At 34.0% G+C, this 21,314-nt stretch overlaps 1 protein-coding gene across 9 annotated transcripts in view; it reads right to left on the bottom strand.

Moving 5' to 3' along the window:
• LOC106668409 (protein lap4) overlaps nucleotides 1–21,314 on the bottom strand; it is a 119,213-nt gene that overhangs the window by 35,824 nt on the left and 62,075 nt on the right. For all 9 annotated transcript variants that reach the window (XR_002911003.1, XR_002911006.1, XR_002911005.1 and 6 more), the window contains exons 3-8: nucleotides 10,038–10,116; nucleotides 1,328–1,417; nucleotides 1,139–1,259; nucleotides 857–931; nucleotides 571–788; nucleotides 368–501 (exon numbers count right to left, since the gene is read on the bottom strand). Coding sequence is in view for 3 of the 9 variants with exons in the window: in XM_014397117.2 (XP_014252603.1) it covers nucleotides 368–501; nucleotides 571–788; nucleotides 857–931; nucleotides 1,139–1,259; nucleotides 1,328–1,417; nucleotides 10,038–10,116 (717 nt within the window). In the remaining 6 variants the exon portion in view is untranslated. The remainder of the gene's footprint in view (nucleotides 1–367; nucleotides 502–570; nucleotides 789–856; nucleotides 932–1,138; nucleotides 1,260–1,327; nucleotides 1,418–10,037; nucleotides 10,117–21,314) is intronic.

Below are 21,314 nucleotides of genomic sequence, written 5' to 3'. Positions count from 1 at the left end.
TAAATTATACTGGTTTAAGTGAATGGCAAACAATTATCAATTATTTATTTGAAATTATAAAATTTGTTTATGTTTCAGGTATTCATCAGTCCTTTCAATAATTCAAATATCTGGTAAACTTACTGAAGTTTGTTATACTAACAAATTATTATTATTTATTCAAAATAATGCACTTAATATTTATTATTGCCATTAAAATTCATGCTTAAATAAATTCTCAAACTAATAGGTTAGTAAAAACTAAACCAAAAGAAAAATCTTAACTTATAAGTAAAAGAAGTAAATTGTTATCAACTAAGAAACTACCAATAGAGAAAAATAAAATATACAATTTATTTTGAAGATATTTTCTAAAACATTGGCTCACCAATTTCTGGTGGAACATTGTGAAGGCTGTTTCTGTCTACATTCAGATTTGTCAAGTTTACTAGATTTCCTATGGAGAGTGGAAGTTCCACAAGAAAATTTTCCGTCAAAATTAATTCTTGTAAATTTTCACATCTAAAAGACACAACGATGGCAGGATTAAACACGAAATGAATTAATCGATTACAATGACACGACACATACTTTCCTATGTTGCTGTTAAGTATCGATAACCTGTTTTGATCCACCTTTAAAATCAATAGTTTCTTCAGGCTGCCCAATCCATCAGGCAGGGTTTCGATTACGTTCTGAGATAAGTGAAGATCCGTTAGGCTTTCAAGACCACCGATTTCTTCAGGAAGGCCCTCCAGTCTGTTTTCAGATACATCGAGGCATGTCAGAGATTTTAACTCGCCAATTTCCTATCGAAATCGATCAGATTAGAATTAATCCCAAGTAAAAAAGGAGGTGTAAATATAAATCTATATACCGATGGTAAATGCTGAAGTTGATTATGGTCCAACCACAGTTCCTGAAGGGCAGGTAATTTCCCTATGTGACGAGGCTGGGAAATAAATCATTTTGATAATTTTAATGATTGTACAAAACCATTAACATTTTGATTTGATACTTCAGCTTGATTAAGTACAGTATAAAATAAAAAGTTAGCTAGAATGATTTTATGATGGTATATTTAATTAAATTCTCTAAAAAGTAATCATTTAAATACTTGAAGCAACATTCATAATTCCAAACAGAATGTAACACTTACCAATTCTTCTATTTCATTATCCCCTAAATCAAGCCTTTCAAGTGCTGATAGCTGCGATAGAGACTCAGGGAGGGACTTAAGTAAGTTCTCTCGCAGTTCTAATGACTGTAGACTAGTCAATCTGTAAATTACGAATATAGATATAACAACTAAAAACAAATATATTATCAAAGTAAAGGTATTACTTACAACCCAAAATCAGGTGGTAGATTTGTTAATGACATATCGTTCAATCCTAGAACTGTTAGATTTTTTAAATGGACAAATCCCGGTGGCAACCTGGAATAGTTTCAAGTTTAGTTAATATTTTAAAACGTATTGATAACAGCAGTTTTGAAAGGTGAATTTTTACATAAAAGATAATATTAGGGCAAGTAATTTTTTTAGACAGTTTCAAAATTGAAATTTTTATTTTGTTTGTATTTCCAATCATTTATTATATATTTATAATTGTCATTAAAAGAAATAGAGCTAGTTAAATCTCATTTGTTGCAATTTCACAAACAGATTCTCAATTTCCTGGCAGTACTAACACTTTATCAGAACGCTTTGAAAAGCCAGAATCTTTTTTGTCCGATTGAAGGAGGGATTGTGGAAAACAGACTTTTAATTCTCTGATGTTGCTATGATCATAGTTGGCTTATTTTCATATTAATATAAAACGCGATGGTGTGACCAACATAATGCTAAGCAGCACATAAGAAAATAAACCAGTGAAAAGAAGACAAATCTTCGCCTATTGCCCTATCTGTAGCTAGACAGATTTATTTAAGGCCAATACTTGGATTTTGATTTTTAAAAAGGCTTCTAATCCTTTTGTGAAGTCTACCAATGTACGAGACGTTTTTTCTTTAAGGGAATAGCCAAAGGAGCAACGTCAGGTATATTGGCTGAGTGAAGTTGAAGTTTTATCTATGTTAATTTAGCTTTGCATAAAAGTATGGTAAAGTAATTCCAGCCATACTATAGGGCTTAATGGGTCAAAGCACTTTATAATTTTTCTTTTTCATTTTATGATCAACTTAAGAGCTGAGCTATGCCAGGATTCAAACCCAGAGCCACTAGTATGGCAAATAAGAGTCTGACGCTGTAACCACTCCATCATCCCCAGTCCCCTTTTAGTTTTTTATATATTCGGAAGTGTTCTCTATTGAAACAAAATTATTTCCATTTGCCAAAAATTAGTACACTATGTCGGGATTGACAAAATGCTCTTTAGGAAGAATCTTATTTTGGACAACTATATCAACAACCAATTTTTTTTTCTTCTTCTGGAGACAGTTGAACAGATGATTCAATTCCTTGACGAAGATGTGAGCTTTCGGCGGTATGTTTGTCTGGGGACCATCCAGTGGGTTAGTACCCTGCTTTTGAGAAATTTTTGAGGGATACTAGTATACCTGTCAATGCATACAACATATACATACATTGCAATTTATGAGAAGCAACATAATTCCAGGCAGGTTAACAGACAAAGGTGAACTCATCTAGAACTAAAAACATGCTCTATTAACTTTCTCTAAATTGTGTTGTAAATCTGGTTGACAGTTGTAGATCCCCATTGAAAATACAGATAGTCACCCTGAACCTTGCTCCCTTTGCGTTTATTGTCAAGTTCAAATTATTCAAACCACTTCCGCTCATTCTACTCACGGAATCTTTCTTTTCCAGTTCTTGGATCAAATGACCTCAACGTTTCTTTCATTAAAGGATTGATTATGAAATTGGGAGAATTAATGTTTATAATGTTACATTGCAAATTATTTAAATAATTAAAATAATAGCCGAAGGTCGTGGGTTCGAATCCTGCTCGTGACACTAATCTTTTCATTTCAACCAAAACTTTTCATAAGAAGATTAATTAATTGAAAGAAGTAATTTGGTCAAAAGACCACTAAATAAAATGGATTTAATAAAAATAATTGAAAACCAGAGGGAGAAACAAATTCAACAAACAAACAGTGAAATACATTTTTTTGCTATAATATTACTTGAAATGATCTTTTGTGCCACTTCAAAGATTTAAACACATAGGAGTCGGCAAACTTCAAACAAAAATATAGAACTGACATTAAAGTTCTTTGAGCTTTGTTAACTGAAGAAGCAAGTGTAAGTTTTATTAAAAACATCTTTTAAGAACCTAGAAGCATTGTAACTTGAAACTTGTTGATTATATTCACGTAAATATTTTCATGGGTCTCAAACCCCTACAAGTGTTGGGTTGAGGGGTTTGACAACCATATAACTTTTTCAGTTCATTATATGAAAAACCAAATTATATATGTCATACTTCAAATCTGTTTCATAGTGACAACTTTGTAATTTGGACTTCATGATTAGTAGTACAGTGCTTGAAAAAAAAGGATCCCCACTTTTAGGGTAGAGAGATCACAGAGCTTCATTCTTAAATGAGAGAGCTGAAGTGTGGGATGCTAAAACTCAGTATGGAAGAAAAATAAATTAAATTAAAATTGAGTGGTGAGTACCTATCCCTTGTTTTCCATATGTGCTGGCAAATAGTTTGTACATAGTTTTTAAGAGATAATATTCCTCTTTGTTTAAATGGGAAAAAATTGACTGTAGAAAGGAAAAAAAGAAATTTAATTTGTGTTAATTATTATTAGTTTTCTTGTAGAGTTAATAAATTTCTATTGAAATTTTGATTAATTTCTATTATAAAAAGGCAACTAATCTGTTTGTATTCAGTTTTGATCAATAGCTCTGAGACTGTTTTCAAATAATTAGGATTCATAGCTGGGCCTGTCTACAGGTGTAACATATATATAAAATTTTTGAGCAATCTGGTGGTTTTTCTTTGTTTTTATTGCAATAAAATGTTAAGCATAAAATTGTACGGTCAAAAAGAACATTTTGTTCTGGCAGAAATTTTAGTTATATGGCTAAAATTTTGTCTTTTTAATAATTAATAAAAGACATACAATTGACCAATGTGAATTTTTCTCAATTAAAAAAAGTGATTATTTATGACACTAAATAATAATAATTAAGTAAATTCTCCCAACAAAATAACCCTAACAACGAAATGTATTGAACTTTTTCTTAAAATCCTTTTGTTTAACACTGTAGAGTATTAAAACCCAAATGATTTTGCTATTCAATCTAAAAAATCTAATATAAAAAATTTCAACAATAACTACGTTTCTACAATGCTTGTAAAAAGAGATAAAACGGAAAATATATTTTATACATCATAAATTTTCCTCTAAGGTAGAAAATTGATTTGAGAAATGGCTATTGACATAGCGCGTCCTAACCAGGCAAAACAAGGAGTGTTCAAATAAAAGTATTACATAATAACGATCAGTAAACTAATTAATCATCGATCAAATAAATTTCCTATGGTTTTCACAGTGGAAAAAAAATTATACACAAAAAAAAGTTTTAGCCATTTACTCACGATCTTGTATGATATAAGTACAGAGTGACATTGTCTGTTTCACCCTTCCCCCTATTTTTTTTATTAGGGCATTTTTGTGATGAACCCCGTGACATGTAAATTTTTATTTTTTGTTCTTTATCATGAGCCAAAAATTTTTGATCTAACTCACCAGAGCATAACGAGATACGAATAAGAATTTGACTATTTCAAATGAGAAGATACTGATCAATATACATTTTTAAAGAATTTTTATTCAACTGCACAGATTTTAATCTGGAGCAACGATTCGCAAGTTATTTGCAAAAAAAATGCTTAGAATAGATTTTTTTGCAAATAACCTTTTCCACTTTTTTTTTTTTTTTCCAGATAAGCAAAGTCTTGCCCAATCACCAATTTATTTATTTATAATTTTAATTGATATTAAATTATTAAAAGAAAGAAAAATTTCGGAACAATTTCCTCAAAAAGCATCAATTAACAGGATGCCCTGAATGAAACTCATTAAAGCGCAATTTAGGTTAGTGCAAATTTTGGGCCACAAATACGAACTTAAAGAATTAATGATAAAATGGTCAAGAGAAACTAGACAAAAAATGAAAATTTACGGATTTTTCCCCAAAATGCTTACAAAAAAAAGAAAAGAAAGAAAGATAAATATCAAAGAAGTTTAACTCATCCTGTATGTACGTTTGCATGGAATAACTTCTGCAACTTTCATTGTAAACCGTTATGTAATCTTTGAGGAAATATTTATCGATCTACAGCAATCAGGTCGAAGCTTGATTGAAAATAACACGAACGTATGTAAAATTTATACACTTCTACGCATATTTCCGGACAAATTCCCTCCTCCGGAAATATTCATGAGGATAGTTATATAGCGTAACAATTTATATTGTGTGACCTATATGTAGTTTTAATTCATTGTGGCTGCTTTCCGAAGACCGTTGGTTCGAATCCTACCCGTGACATTGATTGTTTTAATCTCAAATCTTGTTTTTAAAATTAATGAATATTTTTTTATGAGCGACTCTCAACTTTCAAGTTCAAGGAAGAACGGAAGAAAATGAGAGTAATTGCATTCGGTCGTGCTTAAAGCCGAGTTATGATTTATGAACTCAGTAAAACTCCAAGTATTGCAATTAATATTATTGAGTTCTGCGAAGTTTGAGGTCAATTGTGAAGGCCAATTGTAAATGTTTCTGACGTTTAAGATATTTTCTCCCTACAATTGAAATTATTCAATAATAACTTATATCATTGGTGTCTTGATTGATTGAGTTTGTCTTATTTATATTGTAATTTACACCAGCCATTTTGTTAAATTGTTGGACAAACAAGGACTGATGTTTAATCTCTGCATATACAGATTTTTTTTTCATTACTTTGTTTTATACACTAATTCCAATTTAATAAAGGGAAATAAATAGTGGTTTGTTTAAAGTGGATGATTGTTTTAGTAAGATGAATCCTTTTCAGTTTAGCTTTAATAAAAGATTATTAACACTAATTTTAGTAGATTTTATTAAACTTCTCGTAATTTTGTAATTTGAGCCATGCAAATATTAGCCCATAGTTTGGACGTCATTTATTTTTAATTTTACTTTAGTAAATATCAATGTGTCCTGTTTGAATTGGCAGTTAGCTTCGGTGGGGGATCCCAAATATAAAAGGGATTTTTGGAAATTAGAAGAATAAAGAATCACGTCCATCCTCCGATCGGGAAAACTGTATTTTCAGAGAAAAGGTTAAATGTTCGATTTTTCTGTCAAACAGAAAACAAAAGAACGGGATTGTGAAGAATAAGAAATATTTATCGTGGGGGGGGAATGAATCTCGGATGAAGTGGGAGCTTTTCAATTTCGCAAATCCATTTTCCAAGCCCGGATTAAAACAATTTACCGGAACGCTTTGAAAAACCAGAATCCCCTTTCGAACCAGTTGAAGGAGGAATCCTGGAAAACTGACTTTTAATACTTTGAAGTTACCTTTGACATAATTGGCTTATTTTCATATTTAATGTAAAACTTTGCTGTGGCTAACATAATGTTAAGCGGTACATAAGAAAATAAAACAGTGAAAGGAAGAAAAATTCTCCTTTTATCGCCCTACGCAAGACAGATTTATTTAAAACCAAGCACTTGAAATTTTTATTAATAACTATCAACAAAAGAGCTCTGAAGGAGAAAGGTCAGGTCTATTGTCTAGGTACACTGGAAGCTTCATTTCATCTATTTGCTTTGTAAATAAGCAAGAAATGTTTCCCATAGAAAGAAAAAAATCCTGCCAGCAAAAAAAAAGTATTAATAAACGATGTCAAGATGGGCATTATTCCCTTCGCGAACAGAAGTCCGATATCGGTCTATCCTCAGGAATGCCCGTAAAAAAGTCCACCATCAGTCTGCAGTGCGAATGTTATTGTACATACTTGAAAAGATAAAAAGTGGACTCTATGAGAATGTGAGCTTTTGGTGGTTCGTTAGTCGAGGGGGCAGTTTTTAAGTTAACTGAGGGGAGCTTTTTCAATTTCGCAAATTTGTTTTCCAATCTTTTCTCTGTTTCGAATCAGTTATCTTTGACGTAATTTCATATGTAATTTAAAACGATGCTTGGCCAACATAATGTTTAAGCGATACATACAAAAATAAAATAAATAGTAAAAGGAAGAAAAATTCTCCTTTCATCGCCCAATGTTAGACAGATTTTTTTAAGCACTTGGAATTTTGATTAACAACTATCAACAAAAGAGGTCTGAAGGAGAAAGGTCAGGTCTATTGTCTAGGTACACTGGAAGCTTCATTTAATCTATTTGCTGTGTATATAAGCAGGAAATGTTTCCCATAGAAAGAAAAAAATGCTGCCAGCAAAAAAACAGTATTAATAAACGATGTCAAGATGGGCATTATTCCCTTCGCGAAGAACCTCTTACGGAGCTAACAACTTCTAAATATGAAAATAGGTATTTTTCTTGCTGACATTTTTTATATGTGTAATTGATAAAACCGGCGACCACAAATACTTGAAAAGATAAATAGTGGAGAATGTGAGCTTTTGGTTGTACATTAGTCGAGGGGGCAGTTTTTAAGTTAACTGAGGGGAGCTTTTTCAATTTCGCAAATTCGTTTTCCAATCTTTTCTCTGTTTCGAATCAGTTATCTTTGACGTAATTTCATATGTAATTTAAAACGATGTTGTGGCCAACATAATGTTAAGCGATACATAAAAAAATAAAATAAATAGCAAAAGGAAGAAAAATTCTCCTTTCATCGACCAATGATAGACAGATTTTTTTTTAAACCAAGCACGTGGAATTTTGATTAACAACTATCAACAAAAGAGGTCTGAAGGAGAAAGGTAAGGCCTATAGTCTAGGTACACTGGAAGATTCATTTCAACTATTTGCTTTGTATATAAGCAGGAAATGTTCCCCGTAGAAAGAAAAAATCCTGCCAGCAAAAAAAAGTATTAATAAACAATGTCAAGATGGGCATTATTCCCTTCGCGAAGAACTTCTTACGGAGCTAACAACTTCTAAACATGAAAAGAGCTATTTTTCTTGCTGACATTTTTTATATGTGGAATTAATAAAACCGGCGACCACAGAAGTCCGATATCGGTCTATCCTCAGGAATGCCCGTAAAAAAGTCCACCATCAGTCTGCAGTGCGACTGTTATTGAACATACTTGAAAAGATAAAAAAGTGGACTCTATGAGAATGTGATCTTTTGGTGGTACGTTAGTCGAGGGGGCAGGTTTTAAGTTAACTGGGAGCTTTTATCAATTTCGCAAATTCGTTTTCCAATCTTTTCTCTGTTTCGAATCAGTTATCTTTGACGTAATTGGCTTATTTTCATATGTAATTTAAAACGATGCTGTGGCCAACATAATGTTAAGCGATACATAAAAAAAATAAAATAAATAGCAAAAGGAAGAAAAAATTCTCCTTTTATCGCCCAATGATAGACAGATTATTTTTAAACAAAGCACTTGGAATTTTGATTAACAACTATCAACAAAAGAGGTCTGAAGGAGAAAGGACAGGCCTATTGTCTAGGTACATTGGAAGATTCATTTCATCTATTTGCTTTGTATATAAGCAGGAAATGTTCCCCGTAGAAAGAAAAAACTCCAGTCAGCAAAAATAAGTATTAACAAACGATGTCAAGATGGGCATAACTCCCTTTGCGAAGAACCTTTTTTAGGAACTAACGCTAAAAGGAGGTATTTTTCATGCTGACGTTTTTTATAAGTGGAAATGATAAAACCTGCGACCACAGAAGTCCGATATCGGTCTATCCTCAGGAATACCCACGTAAAAAAGGCCACCATCAATCTGCAGTGCGAATGTTATTGGAGAGACTTCAAAAGAAAAAGTGGGCTCGATGAATGTGAGCTTTTGGTGGTATGTTAGTCGAAGGAAGCTTTTTTTAATACCCTGACGTTATCTTTGACGTAATTGGCTTATTTTCATATGTAATGTAAAACGATGCTGTGGTCAATATAATGTTAAGCGATAAGGCCTACATAAGTGGCGCATTCGAAAATAAAACAGTGTAAAAGTAAGTGAAATTTGAGTTATCTCCTTTTCTACGATACGGCTCTATAGCTGGACGTATATATTTCAGACTCGAACACAAATTTGGCGATAAAAAATAAATGCATCAGTGTTTATCTCAATTTAAGAAAATTAAAAACCCATAATTCACTATTATCAACGCAAATAACTATTATACAAGTAGATAATTGTACAGTCAATTTCGTTTAAAGTCTTTCACTTTAAGGTTTATGGTGCTTAAAAATTATCCAACTTGCGTTTATACGCACTAATTGAGTTAAGAGAGTGAACGAGCGAAAAGTGAAGGAGTGAGTAGGGGAGAAAGTATTTTTCAGCCACTTTGCATTTATGTCTTTAAAGAAAAATGGATGGCTAGAGAACCAGCTCGAGAGTTGTTTCGTTTTTTACGTTGATGGTAGTTGTTGGTATGCGAGTCGGTGAATAGTTTTTGCATAAATTTGAACTATTTTCAATTATTGAATTTTATTTTATTTGGTCCAAATTTTCATGATTTATCGACTATTTTCATTGTAATAATGATAATAATTAATTTTATAAAACTTTAAATACAATGTGTGGTGATTAGTGACCGTTAATCTATAATTATTCAGTAATCGTAAGATGCGGTCTGGTGTGATGTAGGTTTCAGGTAAACAATGTTTGTAAATCCCAGGGCCTGAAGATGATCTCAATAAAGATCGAAACGTTGGCACGATAAAGAAAATGTTTTTCTGAAACCTACATCACACCAGACCGCATCTTACGATTTCTGAATATTTAAATACAATAATATATTTCACGTAATATTTTTTTAATTCAATTCAAAACAAGGCCAGCCCCAAACAGTGTCCAGGGGAAAATTATTTCAGAAAAAATAACGCCATTTGAAAAAATTAAAATTGCTTTATGCTTGTTAAAATGTTCTTTATTTTTATTGGCCTCACCTCGAGATCGGATTACTACTGAAATCCGCCACCTGAAGCGCCTGAAGATTTTTGATGTTTTCGGGGATGTCCGGAATGTCTGAAACAAAATTTTCAACATAAATAAACCGGCCGATAATAATACTAAAAAAATAAAAATACTTAAATTTATGAGAAAAAGTTCAATAAATATAAAAAGGTTGAAAGTTATGATGACACTTTTTACAAGGTTCGGAAATCTGCTACCTTGAAAAGTGTCAATAAACAGATAAAACAAGGAAATATTTTATAAACTGGATTTCATAACGAAAACAATTTTGATAACAACAACCTTGCTGAATGGTACAAAAGAAATTGCCATTTAAATAAGACGTAGAAATGCAAATACGCAATAATGATTATAGGCCAAAGCCCGCGTACGTGGTCCGTAGTTTCTCGATGTGTCCCACTTAATTAAAGCGTGCGATTCGTTGACTACGTTGTAGAGAGCATGTAGGAATGCCTCCCGAAATGATAATTGTGCTTAAGCACGGCAGATGGTCTAGGAAACGGAAGTGTCCTACTTGACATAATTGTTGTTGAATATAATAGATGTCTTTTGAGATCGAGTGTATTTACTAGCGTGAATGTGCAGTAAGAGGGCCTATGGTGTAACATCAAGTACTCCACGACTCTTAGTGAGGGCTCTATATTGACGACATATTATTTGATACATATACAAATTTGATATTATTTCGATTGTTAAAAATAAATACTTCATGAGCTGAGAAGTGAAATTGATCTCGCGGGGCTTGGGAAAATGGCTTTGTTATTATTATGGCCGGAGCCCGTAATGTCCATCACAACTCTCTCCAAACTGCGAAATTTGGGCTAATGAAGTTTGCTGAGGAAACGTCACATACTAATGCATTGTGAGCTCCAAGTCTGGTCCATCCTGAATTCTGTTGAACGGCGTATGGAATTCCTTAAAACCCTTTAAGCTCCGAAAACACAAAACATACTGTGATCTTCAACTGCTACACCCTCAAATTCAGTTTACCATTTTTTAAATCCAATTGGTCCAATCGGTGGTTTTGGATTTAAAACTAATACCCTTGCAGCTGAAATGGCCAGCGTTGACAGCACCTCGAGCCAAAATTCGGCAGCAGAAGACAGGTAAAGCCGAGTTCTGACTGCTGAGATAGGTGATTCTTGCGGTAATTGATTTAATTTACACAAAAGCAGATATTGCCGGCGAGTCGCAACGTCATAGGTTCGATTCTGTAAACGTGTGTAGTTTGTACATATGATAATTGATAATGAAGGGAAACTAGCAAGTGCGAGTTTTTTTCCCTAAGTATATTAGCCCTCTGGCTTATTGTACTTTCCTAGTCCGTTAGTTCAGAGTGTCGACGCGATCCATCTCTAAAAGAGTATAAAGTGATTGACTTTGTTGCTACAAATTCCATTCCCTAGGTTTTCTTTGCACCCAAGGTTATATCTTCACTGAGCGGTTGCTTTGCACTCAAAGATGATATGGGTGATATATCATTGAATATGACCATGTTGTGTAGATATTTTCTCAGATGTCAGTGACTGGCAAATAGTCCTATCACTCCTCTGAGTTTAGCCCTCTTTTACTGTAGAAATTAAGTCTTGATGGAGGTTATTTTAGCATAAGTTTACTTTCTCTAGCACCCCTAGAGACTATCCACTTCTCCTTTCGTATTTTTTTAATCCATTGTGTGATGAACGAAATAACGAATATATGCAGAGTTGAATATATACTGAAATAATATGAGCTTATATAAATCAGTAATCAAGAATGATGGTGATTACATTTAAGGTACCGATATAGAAAAAAATTCAGTAATAAATAAATAACACTTTCTTGACAAATTACAAACACTAGAAATAGGAAAAGCTTCAATTATTAAAACGTTCTTTAGGGACTGATAACTTATGATTAACTTAAGGCAAAATTATACCTACCAAAGTACACCCTTTAAGCCTATACTAGTAGATGTTATCAATTCCAAACATTCAATTGGTTTATATCTAAAATTATATACGGTGTATGTACGATTTTCTGTGACTTAAGGTCAAAAATATCTAAATCTTATGGCCCACTAACGATTGTGAATGGTTTGTTTTTATGCTGGTTTAAGTAACGCTCATAAAATCATTTCGACACTTCTGTGGTTTGATGGGAAACAAGATGACTCGTTGGTAAAATAGAAAATAGGTGAAAGGGTTGATTGACCTAGGTCAGATGGGAGCCATAGGGGTGATTACTGTTTCAAATATCTCGTATTTCCCTTTTACTCAACCCCCTGAGGCTAAAGTTGTTCACAGATTGGATTTCCTCGTGTAATCCACTTTGACCGACACTATCATACACTCTCAAACAATTTCCTTCCATCTGAATGACAACAGGGGGTACGCAATGGTTTTTTCGGCCAACGGCACACTCTGCAATGTGTTATCAGGATACAATTTCCAATTTTGTTTAAACAACTTTATTTTCACGTTGGCAGTACGTCGACTTAAGTGGATTTTGTACGCAAGGCCTTTTCCACAGAAGATGGAATTTTAAAAACGGATAATCGGTTCGCACCGCCGAGGGGCTTCAAAGAACCCTTTCACATGGAGTAACACGAGAGGCCGGTTACACTACAGCTAGGAAAGCCTCATAAAACACAATATTTACTCGGTTGAAAAACCTATAGTTCGTGAACCAATACATTTTCCTTTACCCTTTATTTTGCAGAAAAACATAATAATTTATTAATCCATTTTAGAGGTCATAATTGACCATATTAATTATTTCAATTAATTATTTTTTTATCTAAGGTCTAGCTCAAGGTTCGAATCACGCTCGTGACACTAACTTTTTCATCTCAACTAAGACCTTAGATAAAAGAATAATTAATTGAAATAATCATCTATGATAAGTAATGAGTGTTTCTTATTTTCCCTCAAAGAAAAATGTAGAATCACCATGAATTTTAAAAACAAACATAGTTTATAATTAATTTTGGTTTATAATTAAAAAGTTAGTGTCACGAGCGAGATTCGAACCCATAACCTTCGGCTCAATACCCCGCTGCTCTAACCACTTGAGCTATCGTGTGACGTGGTTAGAACAGCGGGTATTGAGCCGAAGATCGGTCGTGGGTTCGAATCCCGCTCGTGACACTAACTTTTTCATTTCAACCAAAACCTTATATAAAAATGATAATTAATTGAAAGAAGTAATTTGGACCATCATACACTAAATATAATGGATAGTTTACAATGATATAATTTAAACAAACGAATTTCAAAAAAGTGACAAAAGTCCACAATTGATCGTCTCAGTTAAGCCTACAACTTCTACTGTTTGAGTGTTGTCAGTTGTCAAAAATTGAACAACGATGTTGTTGTCTTACAACTGTGACAAACTTTTCATTTCCTGGCTAGTAAATAAAAACCCATAAAAGTGTTTTGTTTGAAGCGAAGGAGTTCTAAGTTATAACTAAACAAATAAGTTAAGGTTTCCTGGTTCGAGAGGTTAGGAGGTGATAGACAGTTATCGAATAATTCAACAACTATCAAATAAATTTTTTTAAAGGTTTAATTTTAACCATTTCAAAAGGTCAGCCTGTTAGATAATGTTGGATTTTTTTATGGGAAAAGGAAGGAAGAGAAAGAGAATAAGCGAGCTAAACAGGTTGGAATGTACTTTCCCCCCAAGGAGAGACGTCTACCGACTCGTCTAATAATAGTAGGACCGTTGTCCCACTAGCAGACCATCCTCAAACCACTCTTTCGCAACTATCCGGCACGTTTATGTCATTGCGGAGGAGGAAAATTCTTTTCGGGAACTTCCTGCAAGAAATGTTTTCCAGGTTGCAGAAACACGTTTTATTAAAACAAAAACAAACAAAAATATATATAGACATATATGCGTCTTGGAGATTTATGACAGCTGGTGTTTTTAAATACTGCACTAGTTGGGCAGAATGAAATTGATTTTCCATAGAAACAAAAGGATCAGCCAATACAAAGAAATATAAGTAAGAATGAAAGAAACATCACCAGAAATTTTGAAATGTCATTCTTTTTATCAAAGAAACAATTGTTCCTTGTAACTTTTATTGTCAGAAAAAAGACATACACCATAAAAAGTTATATTATCGAATTACTAGAAGAGTAAATAATCGTAAAGGACAAGTAAATATTGGCATGGTTTAATGTGAAATGTGGAAGTCCGTCGTGATTTATGGTGTTAACCATTTTAATAAACATGTCATTACGAACCCAAGGTTACGGGACCAAGGTTCTTGAGATAAAAATAGTGTCAGGGCAACTTCGGCGTGGCTCTTCTTTTGTCGCAGGGTAATGATTGCAGGTGATTTTGTGCGTTGAACGTATGATAGATGTCCTTTCAAGAATGTTCTAACAAGAGGTTAACGCCCCCATCAGAACACTTTTAGATACGTAAAGAAACTACAAGAGGAAGAATTTATATATTTGCTGAAATTTATTTAAAGAAAATTGAAATATAAAATTGTGGTGAATCGTGTGAGTAGAAAAGAAAAATCAAAGGTGTCGAAACCACGAGAATCTGAAAAGAGCCCAATGACCTGTTCTGCTGAAGTGGCGATTCAACCAAGGGTTCATGGTCCAGGACGACGATATCAGCGTTGCTCTGCCAAGTGTGTATCGCCGCAGATGTCATGCAAAACGAAGAAGTTCCAATAAGAGCATAACTCGAAAACAAGCCGGTTCCTCTTTCAAAAATCCCCCAGTGATGAGGGTTTTATCAAAAGAATTTTTACCTGCGACTTGGGTATTCAAGGCGTACCAAGTTCGAACTGTCAACCGCTCGCATGGTGAAGACAATTTGCAATTTTAAGGAGATTACTCGCTATGAATTGTATCAATTCCATCTCTAAACCATATCAATCTATTTATAAGGTATGCTCACGCAATATCCGCGAAAGGAATAAGGATTTTGTTTTAAATTACCTTACACTTCACGTCATACAAAGCAATCGGACTGTGATGGGGATTTTATACTACTGCTTCTTTCAACCAATGGGCCTCCCCCTTGAGGGAAAAACGAAACGTTTTATACAACGGAAAAAAGGCAAAAACTAGATACAAAGGTGAGGATTTTTTCAACGAACAACACCAGGGAATGAAGCTTCTACAATTCCCAGTCCATTGTTCCGACCTTACCCTTCAGATTACCCTTTCGAGACATTTCCTAAAATGTACCTAAAAACATTTCAGTACACTGGAAGATCTAAATACGACATTAGAACCTTTCCTCATTAAATACAAGTGTGGAGGAGTGGAGCCACCATGTAATCTATCTTCTACATTCCTTAAGAAAAAAGGTTTATACTTTGGAAGACCTAAATACTACACTAGAACCCTCAATAAAAATTCAAATAGTGGTGTCACCATTGAGTCGCACTTCTTCTACACCACTCAGCTTACAGTCCCTATGTTGCTCCTTCAGACTACTACCTCTCAAAAAAAATCCCATTTCTTTAATGAAAAATGTTTTAGTAAAATGGGAAAATCTGAACCCTTCCTCAACAATAATTCAAATCGTGATGCCACCATGGAATTGATCTATTATAGAACCCAACCCACAGTCCTGACCTTTCAGACTACACCAACCTTAATGAAGAACGTTTCATATAACAGAAAAATGCAAAAACTAGATTTAAAGGAGAAGACTTTTTTTAACATCCGAACACAGCTGCATAATTTATTTTTGCCTTCCTAAACTCCATTTTTACTCTTTTTAGAAACAAAAACACTCATTGTGATGTTCCCCAAACCTATTATTACTTGGTAGTTGGATGGAAAAGGAAAATGTCAACTCAATTTCTTAAATAATCATTCCCTCTCTACCTCGGACAGACGTGGGTTCATGAGCCTTATTAAATCACAATTTCCACATGATTCCGAGTTGAATAAGTCAAATTTATGAAAGAGCCGAGGGTAAATAGCACGATTTGAACATGGCCAACTGGTTCGTTTTAAATACAAAGAGTACGATGCCATGGAATTGAATAACTGGTTTTAGTTTTGTCACTTTACATACTAAAAATATGGCCTGGTTTGAATTGCGTTCATAATCAATAGGATTCTGCCTACATAAACGGCACTGCACTCTAATGCTGCCTGCTTTTACACACAAAATCTGTCATTAAGAGGAAAATAAAGTACTACATGTTGTTCGCAAAGATATCGAGTTCGATGTTAAATCAGTTTTTCCAGGGAAGTAACAACACTTGGCCAGTTAAAGCCTGTTTGCGATTCGATCAATCTCTCAATGATTCGCTTCATTTGTCACACAAACCACATTTGCTACACATCAACATTAAGTACTAATTTATGCTTAAATGGAGCATACGATTGAACTGTAGAGCCATGACTTCCTTATTGCATGTATAAAATATCTATCATAAACGTCCTTACTGTCTTAATTCATTGTCTTTTCTGAGAGGAAAACTTAAACTGTCTAGTGTGAGACGATGGTAGAATATTGCCATAGAACTTCAATTAGATTAGTTGTATAGTGTATTAATTGAGTATGCACTCCACCACTCTACATGGGAGATAATTCGTTTTGTGCATATTGAGTGATTGTATTTATTAGAGTGAATGTGTACGAGACGATGGTAGGATATTGGAACCCAATCGAACCTCGACCAGATTAGTAAAAAATGTATATAGTATACTGTATACATCTCCTTCTCCGCATACATCCTTTCTCATCGAGCATCGCAGCGGTGGGAATTAGGAGTTATGCGGAACTTTGCGTTGCAATATGCACAGATAATACAAAATTACTTATCTTTACTTGATACTGCAATAATAGTGTAACAAAAATATGTATGTCTTTCTCATTCGTATGATCCGAATTGTGATAGGAACAGGTCTAAAGAAATTGATCGGAATCGGATTAACAGATTACTGTTACATACAAACTTTCTCTCTTTTAAGATAGATATACATATAGTTTTTGTATGTATGTGCAAAAAATTGTGACCTGTGTGATCTTGCACTGCATCACGTGTTTAATTTATTTTCGTGAGTTAATATGTATTTGATGGCGGCGTTTCGAATCTTTCACCCAATTATTGTAAACATGGGATCATCAGAGTCCTTCTGCGGCTTAAGAGAAAACCTCTAGAAAATCATTCTGACAAATTATTCCAAGTATAATACAACCTGTGCTTCCAAAACCTCTAGAAAACCAATCTGACAAATTATTCCAAGTATAATACATCCTGTGCTTCCAAATCCTCAAGAAAACAAATCTGACAAATTATTCAAAGAGTAATACATCCTGTGCTTCCAAAACCTCTAGAAAACCATTCTGACAAATTATTCCAAGTATAATAAATACATCCTGTGCTTCCAAATCCTCTAGAAAACCATTCTGACAAATTATTCCAAGTATAATAAATACATCCTGTGCTTCCAAATCCTCTAGAAAACAAATCTGACAAATTATTCCAAGTACAATACATCCTGTGCTTCCAAAACCTCTAGAAAACTTTCTGACAAATTATTCCAAGTATAATACATATATCATGTGCTTCCGAGTCCGTGTCCGGACCGTTCAACTCCAGCTAACGGTCCGAAAAAAGAAGTAATTACGATACTCTCACGAGGTGAAGCATTAAGCGAAAAGTGTACGATTGACTTATTTCTTCAATTTCATAAAATTTGAGGGCTTAATGTTAAGAAAACTTAATATAACTTGCGATGAGTGGCAATAAAATAAAATAAATCTAAAAAGAAAAACACTTGTCTTGGGTCTATAATGAAATACAGACTAATACTATTAATATATTAGCTTGCCATCTGTCGTTACAAAAGTACCTAAAAAACAATGTGCAAGTAGTAAAAGTCGAAAGTACAAGAAAAATTGTTTAAAATACAATCATTTCCGTTTCATAAACAGCCACTAATAATACAAATATTATTTGTACGAATAATATAAATCTCAAATCACCTGTATTATTAAAATATTAGTATAAACTTCCAAAGATTAGATGGTTGTTCATTTCTATACAATTCTAGAGGAATTACTTTTCATTAGGGTTTAATACACCTAACTAAATTAATTAATTATATAATTTTCTATGCGCCCTTTCCTGTACTCTGTAAAACAGCAAAGGGTATAATATTGCCCAAACCCGGGAAAGATCTGACTCTTCAAAGCAGCTAACGCCCTATTTCTCTTCTGCCATGTATAAGCAAGGTACTTGAGAGCAATATAGTGAAAAGGTTGAACACATTTATAGAAAATGGCAATATCATTTCAAATAAAAAATATGGCTTTCGTAGGCAACATTCTACCGTTGCCCAATTAGCTCACACGCCTGGCATTGTTGTACACAACTTTAACCTGAACAAGGCTACTGTGATGGCACTAAATAGATGTTGAAACGACGTTTGTGTCTGACACAGTCTTCTTTTTTATTTTTTTTTATTTATTTTTTTTTTTTCAAATTAATTTAAACAAACTTTACCAAATATCTAGTTTACTTTATAAAATGCTACATAGAGAATAGAAAATTCCATGTAGTGGCAAAGCAGTGTCATCTGTAAGATCTATCTCAGGTGGGATACAGCAGGGATCCGTACTGGGACCTATTTTATTTAACAAATTATTAATGATTTAACTAAAACGAATATAGTTATGCATTGTACGCAGATGAACAGCATTTTTTATCTCATTATATAGAATAAATACCATTGCCAATCGTCTATGCAAAGTTCTCAAGATATTCTCAAATACTTGTACAAATGGCGGATTAGACCCAACGAAACTAAAACCGAAGTTATATTGTTTACTAAACGCAGGCGAAACGTTAATAGATTTGTTGTTGTAAACGGCAGAATACGCCCTTGGAAAAAAAGACAAAATATCAAAAGGTAATTTTGGATTCAAAATTAACCTTCACTAAGCACGTTAATAAAGTGTCTGACAAGGCATTGGGTGTAATCTGCAGTTTATTCTCTCTCTTAAACAAGAACTCAAAGCTTAGCACAATGAATAAAACATTAATTTATTATCTTTATATTAGATGAGTATTACTGAACGCAGCTGGTCAAACCCGTGTAATACTAACTATTCTAATAGTTAATAAAATTCTAATAAAAATAAATAGTTATAAGGATCTTCGGTGAGGTCACTACAGAACGACAATTCTTTCGGTTTTTGCCGAGCTTTCGACGATTATATCGTCATCATCAAGACCTGTTTATTGTAGGAAAACAGCAGTTTGAAAATATGGTAAATATTTATTTTAAAATTGGAGCCTGAAACATCTCTAACACACTTTTGTATTTATTTGTAAATAAATTATTTTTATTCTTACTTTTCAGTAGTGATTGATTACAACATCGGACAAATTATTAGCTGTGGCTCGACAAAATGTTACTAGACATATAAAAACCTAAAGAGCATGGATCAATTTTGACTTTCGGTTTTGAATTTAAAGAAAGGTTTAGAATATCGTCGTACAGACCCGATTTGCTACTGATGGAGGTAGGACCGCTAATAGAAAACCCTACGATAAAAGGGGTAGCACTTGCGGCAAAACAAACACTGCATTGCGCTGCACTGGCTGGAAAGTGATAACAAGTTCCAAAATAACAGGTGATATGCATGGTATAAGTACAGTTACCGTTTGTAGGTGTGTCAACCGATTTGCTACTGATGGAAGTAGGACCGAAAAAACCTTAAGATAAAAGGGGTAGCACTTGCAGCAAAACAAACTGCATTGCACTGCACTGGCTGGAAAGTGATAAGATTTTTTTTTACAATGGATATCAGGAACTGGAGGAGTTCCCCTGAGCATTGCAGCTGTTCAGCTTATTGTACTTTATCCCTGCTCCGTTTTTGGGGGTCGCCACACGAGTGTGAATTTGAGCCCCCGGTGTGCCGGTGTTCTTCCATCGAAGAAACTCATGTTTAAAGTGGGTTGGGACCAAATTCAGGGTCACTGAGATCTGATCCCCATTGATGAGTGCCGTGTCAATTTCTTTCAATTGAGGCCACAAGTCCCCTTAGGCGTCAGAAAAAAAGTCCAGAGGCGACGGTGGGGATCGAACCCACGACCGTGGGATCTACTAGCCGAGAGTCTGACGCCTTAACCAGCCCCCATTGTCACCGTTTGTAGGTGTGTCAATGCTCGGTTGTTTCACACCGTTCTATGGCCAGAAACTCACAATTATACATGCGTTTCCTTATGTATATGGAATGATAGATGGATCACTGATTCCGCCTTAAAAGTAAGCCCTTTTGCCATTAATAGGCAGCTAAAAGCAATAAGCAGTAACAACAACCTGTTCAATTCACTAATTAAGCAACCTGTGTTGCTTGAAACAACAAATGTGTTTGATTCCCGGTTTCTAACCATGTTCTACATTTCTAACCGTACAGCTAACTTGTACGTTTGTAGTTTTTTGCTCGTATATCACTTGTAGTATTAGTGATACTTTCTTCCTTACAAAACAGAAAATATTAGTGTTTCTTACTTTTTAATTCGCGTACTTGTATGTTTTAACTAATTTATTAGTATCATTATGAAATGGGCCCTAGGAGTGGGGATGGAGAACAATAATAACTACCCAGAATTATTTCATTGTAACAAGTTTTACAGGGTAGTACTTACCAAAAACCATCGGATAACTTTTCCATTATCACATTTGATTTCGTTATTAATAGGTATTAATTAATAGAATCCAAGTAACACAACAGAGATCAGCGGACCGAAAACATGATCAATAATGATCAAAAGCCGGCCTGAGTTCATCCAAGCGCAGATCAATCGGCCTAATGCCTCAACGATCACCAAGTCTTTACTTTATTCGAACAAGATTAATCCACTGATGAACCTTAATCGGAGAAAGTAAAACTGTAAACTAAATAGACATTGTGAGGGCTTTTTATTTTGTAAAAACCGTACCGAAGAATAAAATTTCGACATCTTACATTCCGTAATTCCGTCATATCAAAGGAATCTGTGAGTCATAGTCGATCGCTTTCGACATGAAATCATTTTCCTTCAAATAAACTAATGCTGTTGAAGAAGGGGACGTTTAATTTATTCAACGAGGACCTGCGTATAAAATTTACTGACGTCAGGAAAATCCTCGGCTGTCGATCAAATCAACCCATGATAATCATGTTCTAAGCAACAAGCACGTAAATTTTTACAAAAAAGGGGGGTCGTTTCCAACAGCAGAAAGAAACTGTCCTTTTGTTATCACAAAACTAATGAGGTTTATACG

This window comes from Cimex lectularius, unplaced genomic scaffold (assembly GCF_000648675.2).
Source record: "Cimex lectularius strain Harlan isolate CLEC.00 unplaced genomic scaffold, Clec_2.1 scaffold36, whole genome shotgun sequence".
In the NCBI taxonomy this organism is placed as follows: domain Eukaryota; kingdom Metazoa; phylum Arthropoda; class Insecta; order Hemiptera; family Cimicidae; genus Cimex; species Cimex lectularius.
The sequence above is the reverse complement of the archived record's forward strand: the minus strand, read 5'-3'. Positions and strand labels throughout refer to the sequence as shown.